The 19,214-nt window shown below is 36.2% G+C and overlaps 1 protein-coding gene across 3 annotated transcripts in view; it reads left to right on the top strand.

The window, feature by feature from the left end:
- The first annotated feature begins 9,228 nt into the window (after nt 1-9,228).
- U2SURP (U2 snRNP associated SURP domain containing) overlaps nt 9,229-19,214 on the top strand; it is a 47,539-nt gene continuing 37,553 nt past the window's right edge. For all 3 annotated transcript variants that reach the window (XM_026664650.2, XM_087965124.1, XM_087965123.1), the window contains exons 1-3: nt 9,229-9,293; nt 16,712-16,759; nt 18,786-18,884. In XM_026664650.2, the coding sequence (XP_026520435.1) occupies nt 9,249-9,293; nt 16,712-16,759; nt 18,786-18,884 (192 nt within the window). In that variant the 5' untranslated portion in view covers nt 9,229-9,248. The remainder of the gene's footprint in view (nt 9,294-16,711; nt 16,760-18,785; nt 18,885-19,214) is intronic.

Genomic DNA, 19,214 nt, shown 5'->3' on the forward strand with positions numbered 1-19,214 from the left:
CTTCTAACCAACCCTCTATGACATGGAGAAAAACGACAAGTGAAGGATATTCTGTCACTGGGCTGGCCTAAGACATTTTGCTACCTGAAATGGAATAGGAAATGACATTTTCTGAGTCATAACAAGTTTCATACAATCCAAGGTGAACTATTTTGGAATCTGAGGCATAAAATCTCACAAATCTCCCTCTCCATCCTAGCAGTAAAAAATGGAATTAAATATTAAATAATTATCAGTTTTCTCCCTTTTCATGATACTCCAAATCCATAATTTGAGACCTTTTTAATTATTGGGCCATCTGAATAGATCATTAGGAATCTTCTCCAGGAATGGGTGTCTTCCCCAAAAAACAATTCATTGGTCTTAAAGAATTTGTTAATTTTTGTGGCAAAAATCATTAAATAAAAGATAACTTACACAATAGTATCGCAAATTTTAAGTTTGAAGAGTTCTAAGGATTATTTGTATTGGCTGGACATGTACTATTACTTATATCATTTTATTCCATTATATCAATGATTTGACATTCAGTCAAAGGATCAATGTACTATAGAGGTTAGAGCAGTGGTCCCCAAACACCGGGCCCCGGACCAGTACCGGTCCGTGGATCATTTTTTACTGGGCCGCAAAGAAGTGGGCGCTGCCATCTTGTTTCAACGGCGCTTGAGAAAGTGCTTCTGGGTGAGCTTGTCGGTCGAATCCTCACGCCTTAGTTTCGTCGAAGGGGGGGGCAGCTTTGAACGAAGAGCCGTCCCGATGGCGGTGGAGTCTCACGTTACTCAGGAGATTAAGAAAGAGCCCGAAAAGCCCATCGACAAAGGTACAAAGGAGGAGTTGAAGGTGGCGGGGAGAAGCGGGGGATGGCTGGCTGGCCGGTCGCTCGGCTAGGCTCGCCTTGCCTTGCCTTGGTCGTGCGTGCTGATGCCGGTACCGGTCCGTGGATCATTTTGTGATGCCGGTACCGGTCCGTGGTACAAAAAAGGTTGGGGGCCACTGGGTTAGAGTATTATTAAATGGGAAACAGGAGGGCTCAGATTAAGCATCACTTTCTGTTATAAAGCTAATCTCCACCTGTACATTACAAGAGGCCACTGATACTCCACAGAAACTTGAAAGACAATTCCAGTTTCTGGAGGGCCTTAGGTTGTCTATTCCCAGTTTAGACTTTTACCTCAGCTTCCCCTGCCTGATGCTTTTCAAATATGAAGATTCATATTGTTAACTCTGTGGTTGCTATTTTTACATCTTAAAAATTTAGGGCTCTTTTAGGGATATAAATTTATTTTATTTATTTATTTATTTGATTTGCCAATTGTTTACAAGATAATAAGTATAAGTGTATACATAGTTGTGAATACATGAAATGGGTACATATAAGAAAAATAAAAGAATAAGAGAAACAATAGGACAGGGACGGTAGGCACGATGGTGCCAGATGTTTGGGCACAACTCCCTTAAACCTTATAACCAATGGTCAGAAATTATGGAAGTGTGGTCCAAACTTCAAGTTGCTTTCTTTTGGGCTACAGCATATAATGTATGAGGTGGGGATGGGGGGAGGCGCACGCAACCTAGTTCCCTTGCATGTGTAGTTTATAGTAGGCTTCACACAACCCTATGAGGTAAGTTGGGTGGGAGAGTCATTTTCTGGCCCAAAATTATCCAGCTAGCTTTCATGGCTAAAGCGGGCCTTGAACTTACACTTTCCTGCTTTCTAGCCTGGTGCCTTAACCATTAGACCGGTATATTTAATAATATTTATACTATGTCATATGTAGTTAGTTCAAAAACCAATGGAATAAAATTGTCCATGTATTTTGAAATGTTTCAATCGATGTGATGGCAGTTCAGTAATTGTCATTAAATACAGCTGTATTACAGTAGTCTAGTTTGGTCTCATAGAAGGAAGCAATATTTTTTGTGCTTTGCATTTCCAACTTATCCATAGATAAAAGATACCTAGAAATGTAGCATGGTTTTTTTGTAAATTGATGTAGTACCAATATCAGTATGAAGATAGATTATTATTACTAGATTTATTTTGAAAGAAAGAAAACTATTACTGAGTGCAATTGATGTTCAATAATATGTCCACTAAAGATGAATAATTAAATATTAAATTGGAAATTATAATATGGCACTTGGTCAGGATGCTACAAATTTGTAAGAGTGATCCTAAATCAGCCCTATATAAGGTACATTAGCATTAATTTATCCATAGGGCAGGTGGGCAAGATTGAGGTTAGAGAATTCATGGCTGTATCAATACTTACATTGAAACTACACAATTCACAATTCAGAACTAATCTAAGGTAGTTAATTTCCTATTATACAAACTATATTCAAGCACAATTGAAGAAGATACAGATAGAGTTACCTAAGGCAAAACCAACAAAACACATAATTCTTTATTGTGTGAAGTGAGCTATTAGTTTATGACTTAGATTGTCTAATCACCCAATATATTCAATTAATTATGAGTTTGTGGATTGTTTAAACTTGATTTTTATCATAATGCATTAAAATTACTTATACAACCTACCATCCATGAAAATTTCCTTGTGTAATTTCTAAGAGTAATTTATTTTATACTTCCATAGATCATATACTGTATATTGATTCATCAGCACGTTTATTACCTGTTTAAAGAAAGGATAATTTGACATTATAAGGCAACATGCTTCTTTAGACCCCACCTCAAAATTCTTTGTTTATGCAAACTAGCCATCACAGGGTAGAAGTTTGCCTAACAAATGTAATGCATGGATCAGGTAATCACAACTACTGTTTACAATTTCTGAGATTGCTCAAGCATATTTCCTAATTGTGGTTGTTAAAAAACAATCTGCTAGACAATCATAATGATACCCTACTCATATTAAATATCAAAAATCCCATTTAAGTATTGCACAGATGACTGCCCATAATCAGCTTGACCAGAATAGTATTTTTAACAAGTACAAGATCCCTTTGCAGAAGGAGAAAAACCTGTAGCTTCAGTGAATCATAGGAAGTTTTGAAAGATAAAATTCAAGTACTTCAACCTACATATGTGAATTGGTCCAGCCCATGGACACACACAGCACCATCACTCCTTTTGTAAATCTCACTTCCTGGAATTGGTAACACGTACATGGAAACACTGGTGTTTGTTAAAATTGTATCAGAGCTACCTGACTTGTATCTAAAAAACACAAAACGTTAATACGATTAACAAGAAAGTGCCTCATTTAAGTTGAAGGAAAACTTTGGTTATATCCTAGGAACATATTCTCTAAGAAAAGGATAGACAATGTTGTATCCTCTGGTTGTTTGGGATTATAGTTCCAATAATCTCTGAACATGCTGTGCTGTATTTATAAAAATTGTAATGCCAAATCTCTGGAGAGTATCAGGTAATCTCTTCCTTCTTTAATATGACTATAATAATGTAATTCACTATTGCTAATGTTCTTAGAATATATAATTTTAAAGGGAAAAATCCCACAAGCTTTGTAATAATTGCATCAAGTGAAAATTGACTAAGAGTATCCAGGGAAGTTGCAAGTTTATCCCCAAAATATATGCCAACATGTTTTAAATTCCTTTATTAAGGAATATTAAATATAGGGAGTGGCCTTATTTTATTCACTTACCAGGAATGAAATATACAATTCAAATATAATCTGGAAGATGATTTATTTTTTGTGCGATGTACTTTTTCCCATGGTTTCTGGAGATTTTAGAATCACCAGGAGTTGAGCTTAATGTGTGAAATCTGCATTTTATGGCATATAGTCTCAATTTGTAGAGAAATAAACAATCCTAAAATGTGATGTAAAAGTTCAGGGTGTCTCAGAAAAACTCATTCTTTCAGAAAGGCAATTAATTGCAGGGGAGAGCAAATTCACAAACAATGATTTCAACCTCTGTTAAAACTTATTGCTCAATTGTATAATTCAGTTATTGTTTACAATATATATTAATCAGTATTCACACTGTATCTTATGCTATTGCATATGAAGAACCAGAATAAATCCCTGAAAAGGAAGTTAGGGTGAACCATGTGCTCTCCCCTGAGAATATTCATGTAGATCCATTTATCATCTTCCATGCAACAAACCAGCAAGAAGGTTGTAAGGAAACCTCAGTTCACCATGGAGGAAGGACAGGTGAGTGATAGAACCAAGATGAAGGAAGCTATTGCAGAGCCAAGGTCTGGTAATAAAAATCAGTTCATGCAAAGGGCTCAAAGCAGGAAGGAAACATTGCATGTCAGTTATGGAAACATTTGCATAGTTATATTTATCTAAGTCGAGTCTCATAATCCAGGGAGTATCATATAATATACCAGTTCAGCTGATGACAATTTAAGGCTGTCTCCCTCACTGGCTGTTGGTGTTGTCAGAGCACACAAGTGAGGGCAAGACCTTTCTTAAAAGATCAACATACATTGACCTTCCCTTGTCCTTTTCCTAATGAATGAAATATTTTTCTTAATGAGTAAAATATTAAATTAACGTGTTTAAATGGGATAATTACATGCAAGATTTCAGTTGAACTCAAAGGATATAAGTTTATGATTGGGATAGAGAACAACCATCAAAGGCTTATAGTGTGATATAAAGGGCTGAATTTTGATCACAGCTGCAGTTCTCAGGGGTGTTGAGAAGGCAAAGCTGTCACTTTATCTGATTACTAATTGGTAGGAACAGCAACCACAATATAGATAATGTGAGAATGGTTAAACAGTTTAATTAAATATTTCTTCCTTGTTGCTTTTAATCATGTATTTTAATACCTTGCATCAATAAGAATATATTGCATAATGACCTATTTTAAACCTTTTAGAAAATTATATTAAATTATATAGAGATTATATTTGAGTATGGAGTGAAGAGCCATTCCCCACATTCTCTGATTTTTTTTAGACTGTAGGCTAGCGGCTTATCCTTTGAGATTTTCATCTTCCAGAGAAAAGTGAAAGTATGGGGGATGGGGGCTGCCTGTGGAAGTTTCTGCTCCTGCAGCAAATTGCTTGTTCAGAGCTATCCATGGTGCTGCTGTGCTATCCCTATATGGGTTTTTAAACTTGACAAATTGTAAATTCCAGGCTGTTTGTGGTTAAAGAATAGGTAGCGTAATCCTACTTCCTTTAAGTAATTCTGTTTTATTCTTTAGCTATAAATATTAACCACAGCAGAAGTAGGTACAGGTCCAAAGGAACCAACGACTTCAGAGTATCTATATTTAATAAAGGAGTAAAATAATATGAGAAATGAACATAGAACTCTTTGAAGATTCATAAGATTCAAGACAATGTTGTAAGCTACTCAGTGTCATACTGTGACATGAGTGGCATATAAATTTAATAAAATACAAATTTGTTGAATAAATAATTATTGCTCTTTATGACTCAAAGCAGCCTTTCCTAATAAGGCTAGAAATTCTAGGACATATAATTGTAGGTTATCAAGTTATGAAAGAGTGAGCAATGGATCTTATTGATATCAGACACTACTTCAAATTAAACATTACATTTGCTCTTTGTTCAAGAGCGAGTTGATATAGCAAGTAGGGCTAGCTCTTATTTTTAATTAACAGCCAGTATGACTAGCTTACCAATCAATTTTGTGATGATTGGCAGATCAATACAATAACATCATTAAACATTAAAATTGCATTGGTCCAAGTGGTGGTGAAATATTTGCTGATGGGGTGTTATAAGGAACCTTTTTGTGCTCTTCATGTTTTCATGGGAATATGAAAAATAAAAGATTGGAGCAGAACAGATATTTTGCCTAGTCTGAAACTGGTGAATTCTGACTTCCTATTTCACTGTGCCTTTTATTTTGAACAAAAAGTTTGGAATACACAATAAGCCCACTGATGGTGAATTTTAATGCACAGCAAAACTATTACATCCACATTCTGTTACATCCACATCTACATTGTTTTATCAACAAGGATAAAATGCAAAACAGAAAAACATACATCCAACACTAACAACCAAAAAGGAAAAATGTGTACAAAAAGGGGGGGGAAATGACGCAAATATCAAATAAATTTAACTTTAAACAAATAGGGTTTTTTTGCTGAGAAAAAAAACAAGAAAAACGGATAAATTCTCCTCCCCTTTACATTACGAGTCTACAAATATTTATAAGCTTTTCCCCAATTTAATGAGAGTACTATATTAAATAAATGTTTCAAGTGAGGAAATCTTTATTTGATAATCAAATTGACCCAACATCTGATCATAGTATATTTGTAAAACAACAACAGTCAATAAATTAATCTAAACATTACACTAATGTTCAAATCCCTATGTTAACCATCTATTATTGTATTTAACATGTAGAAATTCCACAGCTTCCAGTGTCTTATAAAGATGTCTACTTAATTATCTCTAATCAAAGCAATTAGTTTCACCATCTCTGCTAATTCAGTCAATTTTAAAATCCATTCTTCAACTATCAGCACCTCTTTTCCTTTCCAGTGCTTGGCAAATACAATCCTCACAGCGGTCACCATGTGGAGAAACTCATATTGTTTTTCAATTGTTTCGTCCATAATACCTAAAAGAAAAGCTTCAGGTTTTATTAGTATGTGTTTCTTAAATATTTTCTGCATTCTCATTATTGTCTTTATCTAATATGTTTTTTCATATACTTGCAAAACTACCACATATAATAACGTGAGCCAGTTTGTTCTAGTGGTTAAGGCTATGAGTTTTCGTCTCACCTTAGCCATGAAAGCCAGTTCGGTGACTTTGGGGCAGTCACTCTCTGTCAGTCCAACTCTCCTCACAAGGTTGTTGTTCTGGGAAAAATAGGAGGAAGTAGTAATATTAGATCACCTTGAATTGTTTGTAAAAAATAATAAAGATGTGATATAGATTAAATAAATAAAAATAATGGTTGAACACATAAATGCAAGAGAGCATGATCCCTCCTGAAGTGCTTAAATCTGCACATAAGCACTATTTATCCTACTTTTTCTCTGGACAGAATATTGTTTGTGAGTCAGGATATGGCCTCTTTGTTGCCTTGCCTACCTGCTAAGAAATATCCCACATATGTATTATTTAAAATGGTTTGGTTAACATACACAATTTTTGATTTTGGAATAAACCCATGTTGCAGACTATACTTAATTCATCATACACTATGATAACCTATGGTTTGTTTATTCATGGTTTGATTAAACCACAATTGGTATCCTTATGTCTTACAAACCATAATGCTTCTTCATACACACAATATTAAACAACTGCAGTGTTATGATCCTACCTTCAAGACATTTAATAGGCTTTGCCAAGCAAGAAGTTACATTTTTCTAAAGATGAACATAGATATTTAGATGACTTCCCTTCTGAAAATCCATGTTTTTGCACCCTCTAGTGGCAAAGGACACTGCCTTCAAAGATTTTGGTAACACCATACCCCCCCCCGCCCCCCACCCCCCCCAATGTTATTATATGGAAATGGAAAACTGATGAGTAGAAGCATTTCCTTTATTAATTCTTAAACTACAGGAAAGAAAAATGTAAAATTCCACAGAACAGTCTTCTTTAAGTATAAGTGCTAAAAGAAGGTGCTGAAAGTTAAATGAGAATTCTGTATTTGTTAGGCAAAACCAAGATCAGTCTTTTCACTCATATTATTCCCTACAGATTGCTATGATCTTTTAGTTTTCTCACTGCTCCTGTGACACGTGTAAATTATTTGATCTTTTTAGCCAGAACAATGAATTTGTAATCTGATTAAGGCAGCTGGTGCTTCAATCTTGTTGTTTTGTTATATATAGGCAATACTTTAGATTGGAACTAGCATTTTGGATGTAACTGCACCGACAAAAGCCATTCTTTCAAGCCATTATTATTCACCAAGCTTCTAAGGGAGATGATTTTGTCTGGCAGTGGTCTCTAAGCTACATGTGGAAAAACAAGGGTATTGTATGTTTTGACTAAGAGATTTTTAGGGGTTACTTGGTTGCTTGCTGTGAATATTAAGATGAACTGGATAGCTCTTTAATCAGACCATTTTTTCCTTTTAAATAAAAAGGGGGAAAGATAAATGTCAGTATCTCACTTCTGCAGCATCTAACATTTTCTTGTCTATCCTTTATTTGTTAAATTGTTTGAAGTTGAAATAACTACATGCTGTTTTGTAATGTTTTACTGGCTTAAGAGATATTTCTTTTGTATCCTGCCTTTCCTCCAAGAGTTCAAAATTATGTATGTCCCATATCTTTCTATTTCTAGCAACAAACCTATATGTGAGAATGACTTATCTCCAAAATCATATATGGCTTTGGTGAGTGTGCACTTGAGCATGAGTCCCCTAATATTAGTTGGATGCCTTAACCATCATACCATTCTGGCTCTTTTGCCTTCTGTCATCATAGAAACATGTTTACTATGTGTTTTCTTGTCTATATTTTCAGAAACATGTCACTATACATTTATTGGAAGTATCTTTTAAATTGCAGAGGAAGCAAGATTTCAAACTGAAACATGTTGGGATTAATTGGCAACAGTACACAGGACTGCAATTTTCTTGAAATGTGAGTATCTTCTATAATGTTACGTTCTTCCAAGCTGCATTTCTAATGAGTGAAAATATATCCCCTTAAAGGTTTCCAGTAGAGAAAGATTGTCCTGTGAAAATAATTATACACGCAGTCGTTTGATAGTTCTTGATACCCTTTTCCGGTATTGAGCCCTCCAGATGGCTGGGGATTATGGAACCTAAAATGTAATACACAAGAGTTGTAGAGTTGAGATGCATAAGATACTGAAAGGATAAAGAAGTTTGGGGAGAGGATTATAAGAAACAAAGGAAATTGTCGTTTTTTTAATGCATAATTTTTCAGTTTCTCTGAAAAGCAAGGTGGGTTTTTTTTTTTGTTTTTTTTTTTGGCGTTTCGCTTCGTTTTCTAGAGCTGACCGCTGAATCGAAACTTGGTGGGGATCAACGTTCGCAGAAAGCCACGACGTCCTTGCGTCGCACCAAACGAAGCCAGCGCTTTCGGCGCAGGAAGGGCGCTCTGACACCCCCCCCGCCCCGCCTTCCGCCTTCCGCCCCGCAGGAAGAGGAGGAGTTCAGTTTGTCGCACAAGGCTTTCCAATCGGCCACATCTTCCCGCCGGGCAATCGATTCGTCATGCCTTCTTCCCCCTCTTTCCCATTGGAGTCCTCTATTCAATCGGTGGAGTCGGTGCTCGATTCTCCTCCGCTACGGGTTTGAGCGGGGGAGAGAAGCAAGATGGCGGACAAGACGCCAGGCGGTTCGCAGAAGGCCAGTGGGAAGGTGAGGCCGTTTGGAGGGGAGGGGGCCAGCCGTATTAGTCGCGTTGCGATTCCGAGAAAAGCGGGAGGCCCGAAAGAAATATATTTGATTATCTGCAAAGGACTTCTGGGGAGATGGCTTGGAGCCGCGTGCCGCGTCGGGGAGGTGGTGCGCAGGCAGGCGAGAGAGCAAACTCGCAGATCGGCTTCATGGCCTATTCTTGCCGCTTCCCCTCCCTAAAATTCAGCCGATAATAGAACTCGTTGGATTGGATGGGAAGAGGAATTGCGTGAATTGAAAATAAAAGGCCGAGTCACCCCCTTCTTCCTCCTCCTCAATTATTTTGCAGGCGACTTGAAAAAGTGTTTCTCGCTTCTACTTCCCCTCGTCTGCTCTTCTATAATGTAATCCAGCCTTACCCAAACTAATGTCTTCTGGGTGTCATGGATCACAGTTCCCATCGTCCTGTGGCTATGCTGGATAGAAATGGAATGCCTTATTTTCACTGCAGTATGCGCCTAGGAGGCAGTAGGTCTGTGGGATTTAGATTAAAACATTTGTTTCTTCTGCCTAATTTATTAAACCAACGCCTTATGCGAAATTAAATGTTTCTGAGAAATCTAGGGTAGTTTACAAGAAAACTGTCAGATACAGTTGTTATAAAGCATCACCAGCAGTGCTTAAAACAATATTAAAAGTGTGTATTTTAAGAAAGAAAAATAGTAATTTGATTAGTGCAGTTTGATCATGAAATGTGTTGTTATTCTACATATGGCTGGCTGAACAGTGTGTCTGGAGTTGCCTCTAAAGGGGTGAGGGTTGGATTGTCCAGATTTTCCTTTGGAGAAAGTTCTATAATTGGAGTGCTGCCCCTTAAAAGGCTCTGCTCTTGTCCACTGCTCTATAAACCAAACCAGCTAGGGGAAAAAAAAGTCATGATATGATACATCACGTGTATCAAGTTTGACACTCATAAGTGGGACCATCTGATCTTAGTGGATGGTAAACAGATGATTTAGAGGGCTGCAGGCTAAAACATATGGAAAATGGGGGAATTGGGTTTGTCTAGCTTAGTGAAAAAAAGGACTAGGGGTGACACGATAGCAGTATTTGAGGGTCTGCCACAAAGAAGAGAGGGGGCTCAATCTATTTTCCAAAGCGCCAGAAGGGAAGACAAAAAACAATAGATGGAAACTAATCAAGGAGAAAACCAAGCTAGAACTAGAACTAAAAGGAAATTTCATTAACAGTGAAAACATCTAACCAGGCTTGCATTCAGAAGTTGTGGGTGCTTCATCACTGGAGGATTTTAAGAAGAGATTGGACAGCTAGTTGTCTGGAATGATACGGGTCTCCTGCTTGAACAGGGGTTTGGACTAGAAGACCTCTAAGGTCTCTTCCAACTCTTACTCTTTTACAGAATCAAACTTTTAAATACTTGGAATCTACTTAAGTAGAATGTCTCTCTTTTTCAGAGCTACCTTCTTGTTTGCTCCCTTCAGCCTGGAAAGCTCTGACTTGTTCTTTATAGCATCCAACCTGTCATATGATATTTTCTCTAAATCGAGCACCCCAGTATTGTTTTTATTAAAATGTATCTCTGCTAGTGGTTTTTGAATGCAATTGTTATGACTAACTGAAATAAATATACTAAATGAAACAGAGCTGTGCTACTATTAAGCCTGCTTCATGGAAGATAGTTTGTCGCTGTGGAAGGCTTCATGTAGAACAAGAGTGTTGTATATTTGCTACCTGTTCAGGAAGAAAGTGCAATTGTGATTATACATGTATTGTAGGTGTGGGGGAGATACTTTCCTTAATTCCTATACAGAAGATGGTTGCTATAATACCTATTTCCTGTGTTTTTATATTTAGAACTATAATGTTGGGTTTATATTTAGAACTATAAAGTTGGGTTTTTTGCCATGATCACATTTGCAGGCAAAAACAGTGCAGCTAAGATAACTTATTTCTGACTTGAGTAAGCAGCTAAGTCATTCAGAATTTCAATTTTTGGACCCTCTAAAATGTAGAATCTAAATGAGAAGTGAGAAAATACATCTCGTGAGAGGAGTGGTTAGAGTTGATTGATAAATAATTGGAACATTAGAAAAACATCAGGGCATTTGACTTTGATGTTAATCTTGTGATGTATCTGGAAACCTTTACTAATTACTCATAGCACACTTAGAAACATAAGCTACTGTACATTGTAATTAACTAGTGTAGTTATCTCATTCTGATATTTTCTTTCACATGTGGCAACCGTTTTATTGGGATGATGTATATTAAATTTTTAAAGAATATTTTCCCTACAAGATCAGGGAAACAAAACATGTTGTATCACTGGTACTGATGAAGAAATAAAAATATTGTATTCATTTGTCACGAATACATAGTCTGAATTAAACTCTAAAAACTCAACTCAACCCTTCAGAATTAAGTATCAGTAATATTGAATTCCATGGAAATGTATCAAAATGTAATACACATGTTGCAACTTTTGAAACATAAATTAATTAAAAAACATTGCCTTGCTTTAATTTTTTCACTCACTCTTGGCTGTGAAATTTTAAGATTTTTTTTTTTTGCTTATCTTTAATAATTTGAGAGAACAATATAAACTATACCAGCTTTCCCTACTATTGTAGTGAATAAGGTGTTTGCACAGCAATGTACCATCCTTCTCATCTTTTATTCCAGTGACCATATTGACTTGGAATTTTGGAAAGCAGTACTAAACAAAACCATTGGGGGAAAGCTGCTATAGAGCATAGCATAGGTATTAAAAGATTGCAATATAACATGATTATTAGTGATAATTTAGTAAGCAGAATCAAAAACAATCTAACGTTTTGAGGGGAAAAAAGGGTTAGGTGGACTGTCCATAACCATTGAGTGCAGTGGATTAAAATCTTTTTATCTATTTGGGAGCACTGTTCTGCCATTCATCATGACTTTTTCCCCATTGATGTATACTCCAGAAAGCTGAAGCTACTGTACCTCCATTGCTTTTTGTTTTTGCCTAGGTGGGGTCTCAGATGCTCTCCTTGAGACTGGACAGTGCTTTTTTGAAAGTACTGGCTATCTGCAGTCAATATTATGGCTTAACATTTGTTTTGAAAGTACAAGTGAATTACTGTTGGAAATCATGAATGAGAGGTTTACCAGCAATTGGACTATTTTAACAGTTCAAAGTTTCCAGGCTGGTCTGTTGCCAGATGATTTATTTTAAAAGGACTATAAATGTGCTGCTTTTATCACTAATCTTTGCTTAGTGAAATATGGAATGTTTCTTTTCAGGAATTAATAGATCAGATTAAATCACCATGTTCATTATGAAACTTCAGTGTTACAGCCTTCTACATGGCATCTAATGTAAATCTTATCCATTATGAATACTGGACTCCTTTTACTGAAGCTAAATTTAATGTCTCACCATCATATAAGCTGAAACATAGATTTGTTTGTGTGGGATTGCACAAAGATTTTGTTTTTAACATAGTAAAAAATAGTTGATGGACCCTTTTCTAGTTTGTACTGTTTATGTAGTACTCACCAGGATCTAATCTGTCCTATATATAAAATAATATCAAGCAGAATAAGGCCGATGCAGACTGGCAGAATGATCCATTATCTATTTGAAACTTATACAATTTTAAACATCTGCAATTCAAAGCACAGATAGAACAGTGAGAAATGCAAGGTGAGTGATGGCAAGAAAAGTTGAGTAGGTGGATCCCTCTGCAGATATATATGCCACCTGAAAGTTCTTCAGCACCTTAAATGCAGTTTTTATGTTCCTTGTAAAATAATATGCTCCCCCTGCTGTCATCAAATGGGTCAAGGTGAATTAAAGACCAGGATGGACTGAAAAACCACTGGAGTGAAGGGTTTTCCAGCCTACCTGATAGAATATCCACAGCTGATCCTGGTGTCTTAATGCAGATTCCTCAGCTGTTGATCTTGAATGCCCTAGACCTGCCTCCCTCTACCGATGAGTTCAAAAAAGCTCTCATAGATTAACTCAGTTTGGTCTAGTGGTTAGAAAGCAGGAGATTGTGAGTTCCAGTCCTGCCTTGGCCATGGAAGCCAGCTGAGTGACTTTGTTCCAGTCACTACCCCTCAGCCCAACCCATCTCACAGGATTGTTGTTGAGGAAAATAGGATGAAGGTGTCTTGGATATATCCTCTGCCTTATTTGTAAAAATAATAAAGGTGGGATATAATACAAAACAACAGGGCCAAATGACATTCTCACCGAGATCTACAAAGCACTAAATCCAAACTCATTGCAGGCATTCCAAGACATCGTGTCTGGTGACTTCTGTGGGTGAAACTTCAGGAATGTCTCACAACTGTCCATTGCAGGAAATATTTTTGCCCACATTCTCCTGAACAGACTTGTCGTTGACTTGGAAAGGAACCAGTGTGACTCTCTGGATCATCCTGAAATGTTATCCTGAGATGCCCAAGGAAATTTGTGAAGTTGATTCAATTATTCTGCCAAGGAAAGACAGAACAGATCCTTTACAAATGCATACATTGCTTTTGTTATTTGCAATGGATGAAGCAAGGCTGTATACTAGCCCCAGTCTTGTTCAATTTGTAATTTGCTTGCATTTGTCACATATTACATAGGGTCTGAAGCTTCCATCCAATGTACATCAGGTGCCAATTGGATGGCTTTCTCTTTGATTTTTGTTCTTCAATGGTTCATTCAGTAAACATTTTCTGATTACTGCAGCACAAAGACAGTGATATACAGTTGATACTGAAGAAATCTCAGATGCTGCCATGCTCTTTAGTCTATCAGCTTGAAGACTAAAGCAGCGGCCCCCGATGTTTCCAGTTTTGCAGATTGTTGGTGGTGGTGGGGAGAAGGGATGGTTCTGGGCCACACAAGCAGTGGGGGGTGCGTGCAGTTCCATTTGTGCGAACGGTGGGCATAGCACCATTTGCACTGCTTGTAAGTGAAACTGCATGCGCAAGTACACTTGCCCAGGTTGGGGACCCCTGGACTAAAGTACTTTATCAGCCCATGCCAAATACTAACCCTGGAGAACCAAAAATCATTGCTGACAAATGTAAACAAATATTTGGGAAGTATCATCTTGAATGATTTTTAGGCAAAGCGATTGGTTACAGGATCAACAAGGCTCTGTTGATCCGGATGGCTGCAGGCTGGAGTGCTCAGTCAATACAAAGACCATATATCCACAAAGCTGAACATTTATAGAGCTGTGGTTATCCATTTCTACTTAGTTGGATATGAGTCCTAGACTTTAAACCCAAGATGCATTAAAGAACTAGAGAAATTTCTCATATGTGCTCTCGGCTCTATCCTTGGCATTCTTTGGCAAGGTTGTCATTTCAACCTAGATGTCTTGGATTGCATGAAAAACTCAATAGCATTGAATCTCTAATTATCAGAGCCCAGATGAAATAGCTGGGACATATCATCAGAATGGACAGCCACAATATGTGTTGCCAGTTGCTCTGTTGTACTGGAACTGGAAAGAGACCTCGTAGTTGTCCACACAAGTGCTACAAAGATGCTGTGAATGCCATTGTGACATATAGCCAAAGGAACCAGATGTGATAATTACTGACAGATTCCACTGGCAAGGCTAGTGCTATGAAGTTTCTGCTGGTTTTGAAGACAGGAGCTTCCAAAAACTAGTAGGAAACCTTGGGTAGCATCATAGAATACTTGTTATAATGTTATATATGTTATAAAATGGACTTCTAGTGCCCCCATTGTATTAGACTCTGTGCTTCTAGTCAGGACTGCAGAGCCATCTCTGTGTCCATAGATGAACTGCACAATAGCATATCTTTTTCAGACCTGAAGGACTGCCTATATCAAGAAGATTTTATTTTAAATATTAACTCCTCATGACTAATGGAGATGGCAAGGTTGCTGCCAAACTTTGGATGACGGCTATCAAAGAAGTAGCAGACTTTTAAAAAATAAGATATTTATTTAGAAATTTTATACTTCTGATATATATAATTTGTTCTTTAAATGCATTGCTTCAGTTTTGTAAAACACCCAGAATCATTGGGAATCCACCATTCTTTATGTGAACTCTCGTTTGCTCAGAGTGCAGGACAAAAAAAAATGGATTATAAGAAAGCAAATTCCAGTTGGATGTTAGAAAAACATTCCTAGGAATATTTTGACAGTAAAAGTAATTAGTGATAGTCAGTTTCCTTTATTGAGACTAGACAGCCATCTATTAAGATGCTTTAATTTGCATTCCTGCAATAACAGGGAGTTGAACTCAGTGGCCTCTGAACTCTTCCAGCTCTGAGATTCTATAACTGTAGTCTGAACTGTCATTTGGACTTGGCAAACAAGTTAAACTATCATGCAACATAATGTGTTCTGTCAGATAAGGTTTATAGTAATTGCAGCAAGATTATTATATACCAAAAGTTGGAAAAGCAATAAAATGCCTACAGTGGAAGATTGGTTTAGAAAATCAACTGAAAATGCAGAAATGGCAAACAATTTTTGGTCAGAGAAAAAAAATGACACTTTTCAAAAAATGAGAGGTTTATATGGACCTTTTGTTCAAAGAAGAAAATATTAATTGATGTTTTGGGAAATTTGGGAATAAAGAGGGATGAAGAGTTTAAGATGATAGAAAGAATGGCAGAAGGCCATGGTATGGTTTTTCTTTTTTCTTTAAAAAATACTTTTTTCTCTTTTTTTAATCCTGCTCATTTTTTAATATTTTACTATTGTGAAAAATTCCAATAAAATATATATAAAAGAAAAATGTATTTTAATCCTCCCTGCTTGAACTTCCAATTGTTTAATTCTCTTTAAAATTAGAAGGAAAATCTAAGTTATTCAAATTTTAGCATGAATATAGTATTATGAATTGAATTAAGTGAAGCACTTTCAGGGTTTATTTATTTTTTATTTGGTTTGTTAATTGCTTACAAGATAATAGGTATAAGTAAAAACATAGTTATGAATACATGGATACATATAAGAAAAATAAAAGAAAAGTGATTTCTTTTACATTCTGAGCAAATGTAAGACTTTCAGTTCATAGGGGAATTATAGGGTCATCTTCCTTTTTGGAAAAAAAAAACTCCAGTACTTGAAACAGTTTATAATTTCACAAGCTGATAACAAATTAGTCATCTTCAAGCTGCTGCTTCATATTCTTAGAAGAAGAATAAAGTCCTTTATTTAACAGTACAGTACAAGTTTTATATCAATTGGAGAATTGTAGAAATCTGAGTTGAAATTTCAGAATAATTATAATTGGATAATTATATACTAATATAATAAATATAATAATTAGAAAATTGTAAAGTCTTATAAATTTTGATTAATATTGGAGGTCAGTTATAATGAAGACCTATATAAAAATAGTAAATGTTCCTGATGATGATTGTTGTATTTCTGCCATGTTTAGGCCAGAGTTACAGATACAACACGGTCCACTGGATCTCCAGAGCCTCCGGTAAGTTTATAGTCTAAATGGAAATTCTGCTTCTGCGGTGGATTTACACTGACATATACATATAAGCTATTAACTTTTTTATGTGGGTTTATTTTAGAAGCAGTTATACCAGTCAGTTTAGGTAGAATGTTAGTTCTATACCACTTATCTTTAATAATAAACTTTGATTAATTATTTCAATCATACTATGCATACTATGCATAAAAATCAATCATTAAAAACTATAAAGGTTCAAGTAAAATTATTGCACCACGTTGATAGTTTTATAAAATATAAAAATATAAAACAACCAATAAAAGTGATTATCTAAAAGTAATCATAAAAATTTAAAGAAAAAAAAACATTACAACCAATGGTCAACGAAGTAAAATACTCAAATATACTAAGAAATAGTGTGAAAAGAGTGGTTTTCTTGTTGAAGGAAACACCTACATAATCTGGCTGGACATACACATTTAGACATTTTCAATTTCATGTCACTCCAAGATACACAAGAGAAATATATATTTTTAAAAAGTGTGTGACTTCACATTTGGTGAAGACCTCTAGCTTGCTCTGAAGATTATATTAACTTTTAAAACCCTGTATAATTTGGATCAGGTTACCTAGAGGAGTATTTTTTCCTGATTTGCAATTACTCAGTCTTGCATACTATTTTCACAGACAGCTCTGTATGGAATACAGTATAATCCAAATGAAAGACTACTTATTAGAATGTGCATGATGGTAAGGGAGATGTCCTAGAATAATGATTTGCTATTGTTATATCCGCCTCAAGTAAAAAAAAAAAAGGCATACTTGGGCCTTCTGTGCACCCATGTCTATGCTGAATTCAAAATTACTTATAAATTATATAGCCAGACCAGGTCAAAGAGTACTCAGCTGATTATATAAACTAACCACTAACAATTCCACCAGACTGTCAATTATTTGGAAGCCTGCACTCACAAACAAAAAAATCCCCACACTACAAGCCAGGCAAACACCTGGGCACAAACAGATCCCCCGTGATACCTCCAGCTCAAACACACCCCAACCAGACACCCAGATGAAACCTAGCTTCCTAACAAATGATAGCCGTCCATTTACTCGGAGCCAAGCTGCACTAAAAGCCTCCAATACAGGAACACAATGTTGCCAGCCAACCAAGACAAAAAAAGCCACAAAACAGTCAGAATATATTAGAAACACCAATCAAGCAGAACACAGCAAACTCCAAGACCAATAAACACAGACCAAGACTCCCAACCAATCAGGATGAAGAAAAACCATTCTGGCACAGCAGTAGGCTAGCCCCAAATTTAAAACTGAAACAACTGTAAAAGTCTAACTCACAGACGAACACAATACAGAAGCCTGATGATGGCAGATGAGATTCTGCCGAAACGTTGCTACAACTTTAAAAGCACAACTATAATGACGTGGGAAAATACCCGAACAAAGCTGAATACCATACATGTAAGTACCCGCGAAAACTTAAGAAAACAAACCACTAACTGTAGCTATCTTTTATGTTTGAACACATGAGATGAAGTGGGAAGGTATTAATCTGACCAGGACTGGAAGTGCCAGGTTTTAGTTCATATTAAAGCCATAGAAGTTCATTGGTTGACTGGGTGTCTTACTTTCTGTCTGCCCAATCTAACATCCATGGTTATCATGTGATAGATTGTGCATTTAAGATGTTTTGAAGAAATGTTGAATCTTACGTTAACCAGCAACGGTCATTATTAGGATAAAAGCAAAATAATTTGATTTTCCCTGCAACGCAGGGTTTCTTAGTGGCATGCAAAGACATTCTGTGGAAGGAAGTGTAGAGGTAGTCCTCATTTAGCAACTGCAGTCACCACTTACACATAGTGGTGATAAAAAGTAACTTTTGTTTTCATACGAGACTACAAAAAAACTCATTTTCGTGTTTGTAATAACATTGACAACATGTATCTTATTCGAATAACAGAAGAATTTTGGTTCAGGTGGTAAAATTGTATTATTATGAACCTGCTAATATTTGTCTCTCTTTCAGCCACTCTTAGAAAACAAACTCAAGGCATTCAGTATTGGCAAAATGAGCACTGCCAAGAGAACATTAAGCAAAAAGGAACAGGAGGAATTGAAAAAGAAGGTAATTATGACAAGGAATTTGACAAGTCATCTCTTAGAATTTTTTTATCAATGCAGCAAAGTAAGATTGGGTTTTAAATAATTTTTCATTAAAGCACATTAGCTCTTCCACCTTTCTTACTGATCAACAGCTAAGAAACGACAATAAATCTATGAAGCAAAGTTAAATCCATGGAGATTGGAATATTATTGCCAAGCATTCCTAGACTAAACTACTTGTGTTCTGAAATAGCGTCCTTGACAGAATCTATATTGGTCTGCTAGTTGCAATACTTCCATCTTTCTTTCTCCTTCTTCCCATAATACTTTCTTTAAATTTCCAGCTGTCTTC

The sequence above is a fragment of the Notechis scutatus genome, chromosome 4 (assembly GCF_049901735.1).
Source record: "Notechis scutatus isolate UNSWTSFEM ecotype Mainland chromosome 4, rNotScu1.2, whole genome shotgun sequence".
Classification (NCBI taxonomy): Eukaryota; Metazoa; Chordata; class Lepidosauria; order Squamata; family Elapidae; genus Notechis; species Notechis scutatus.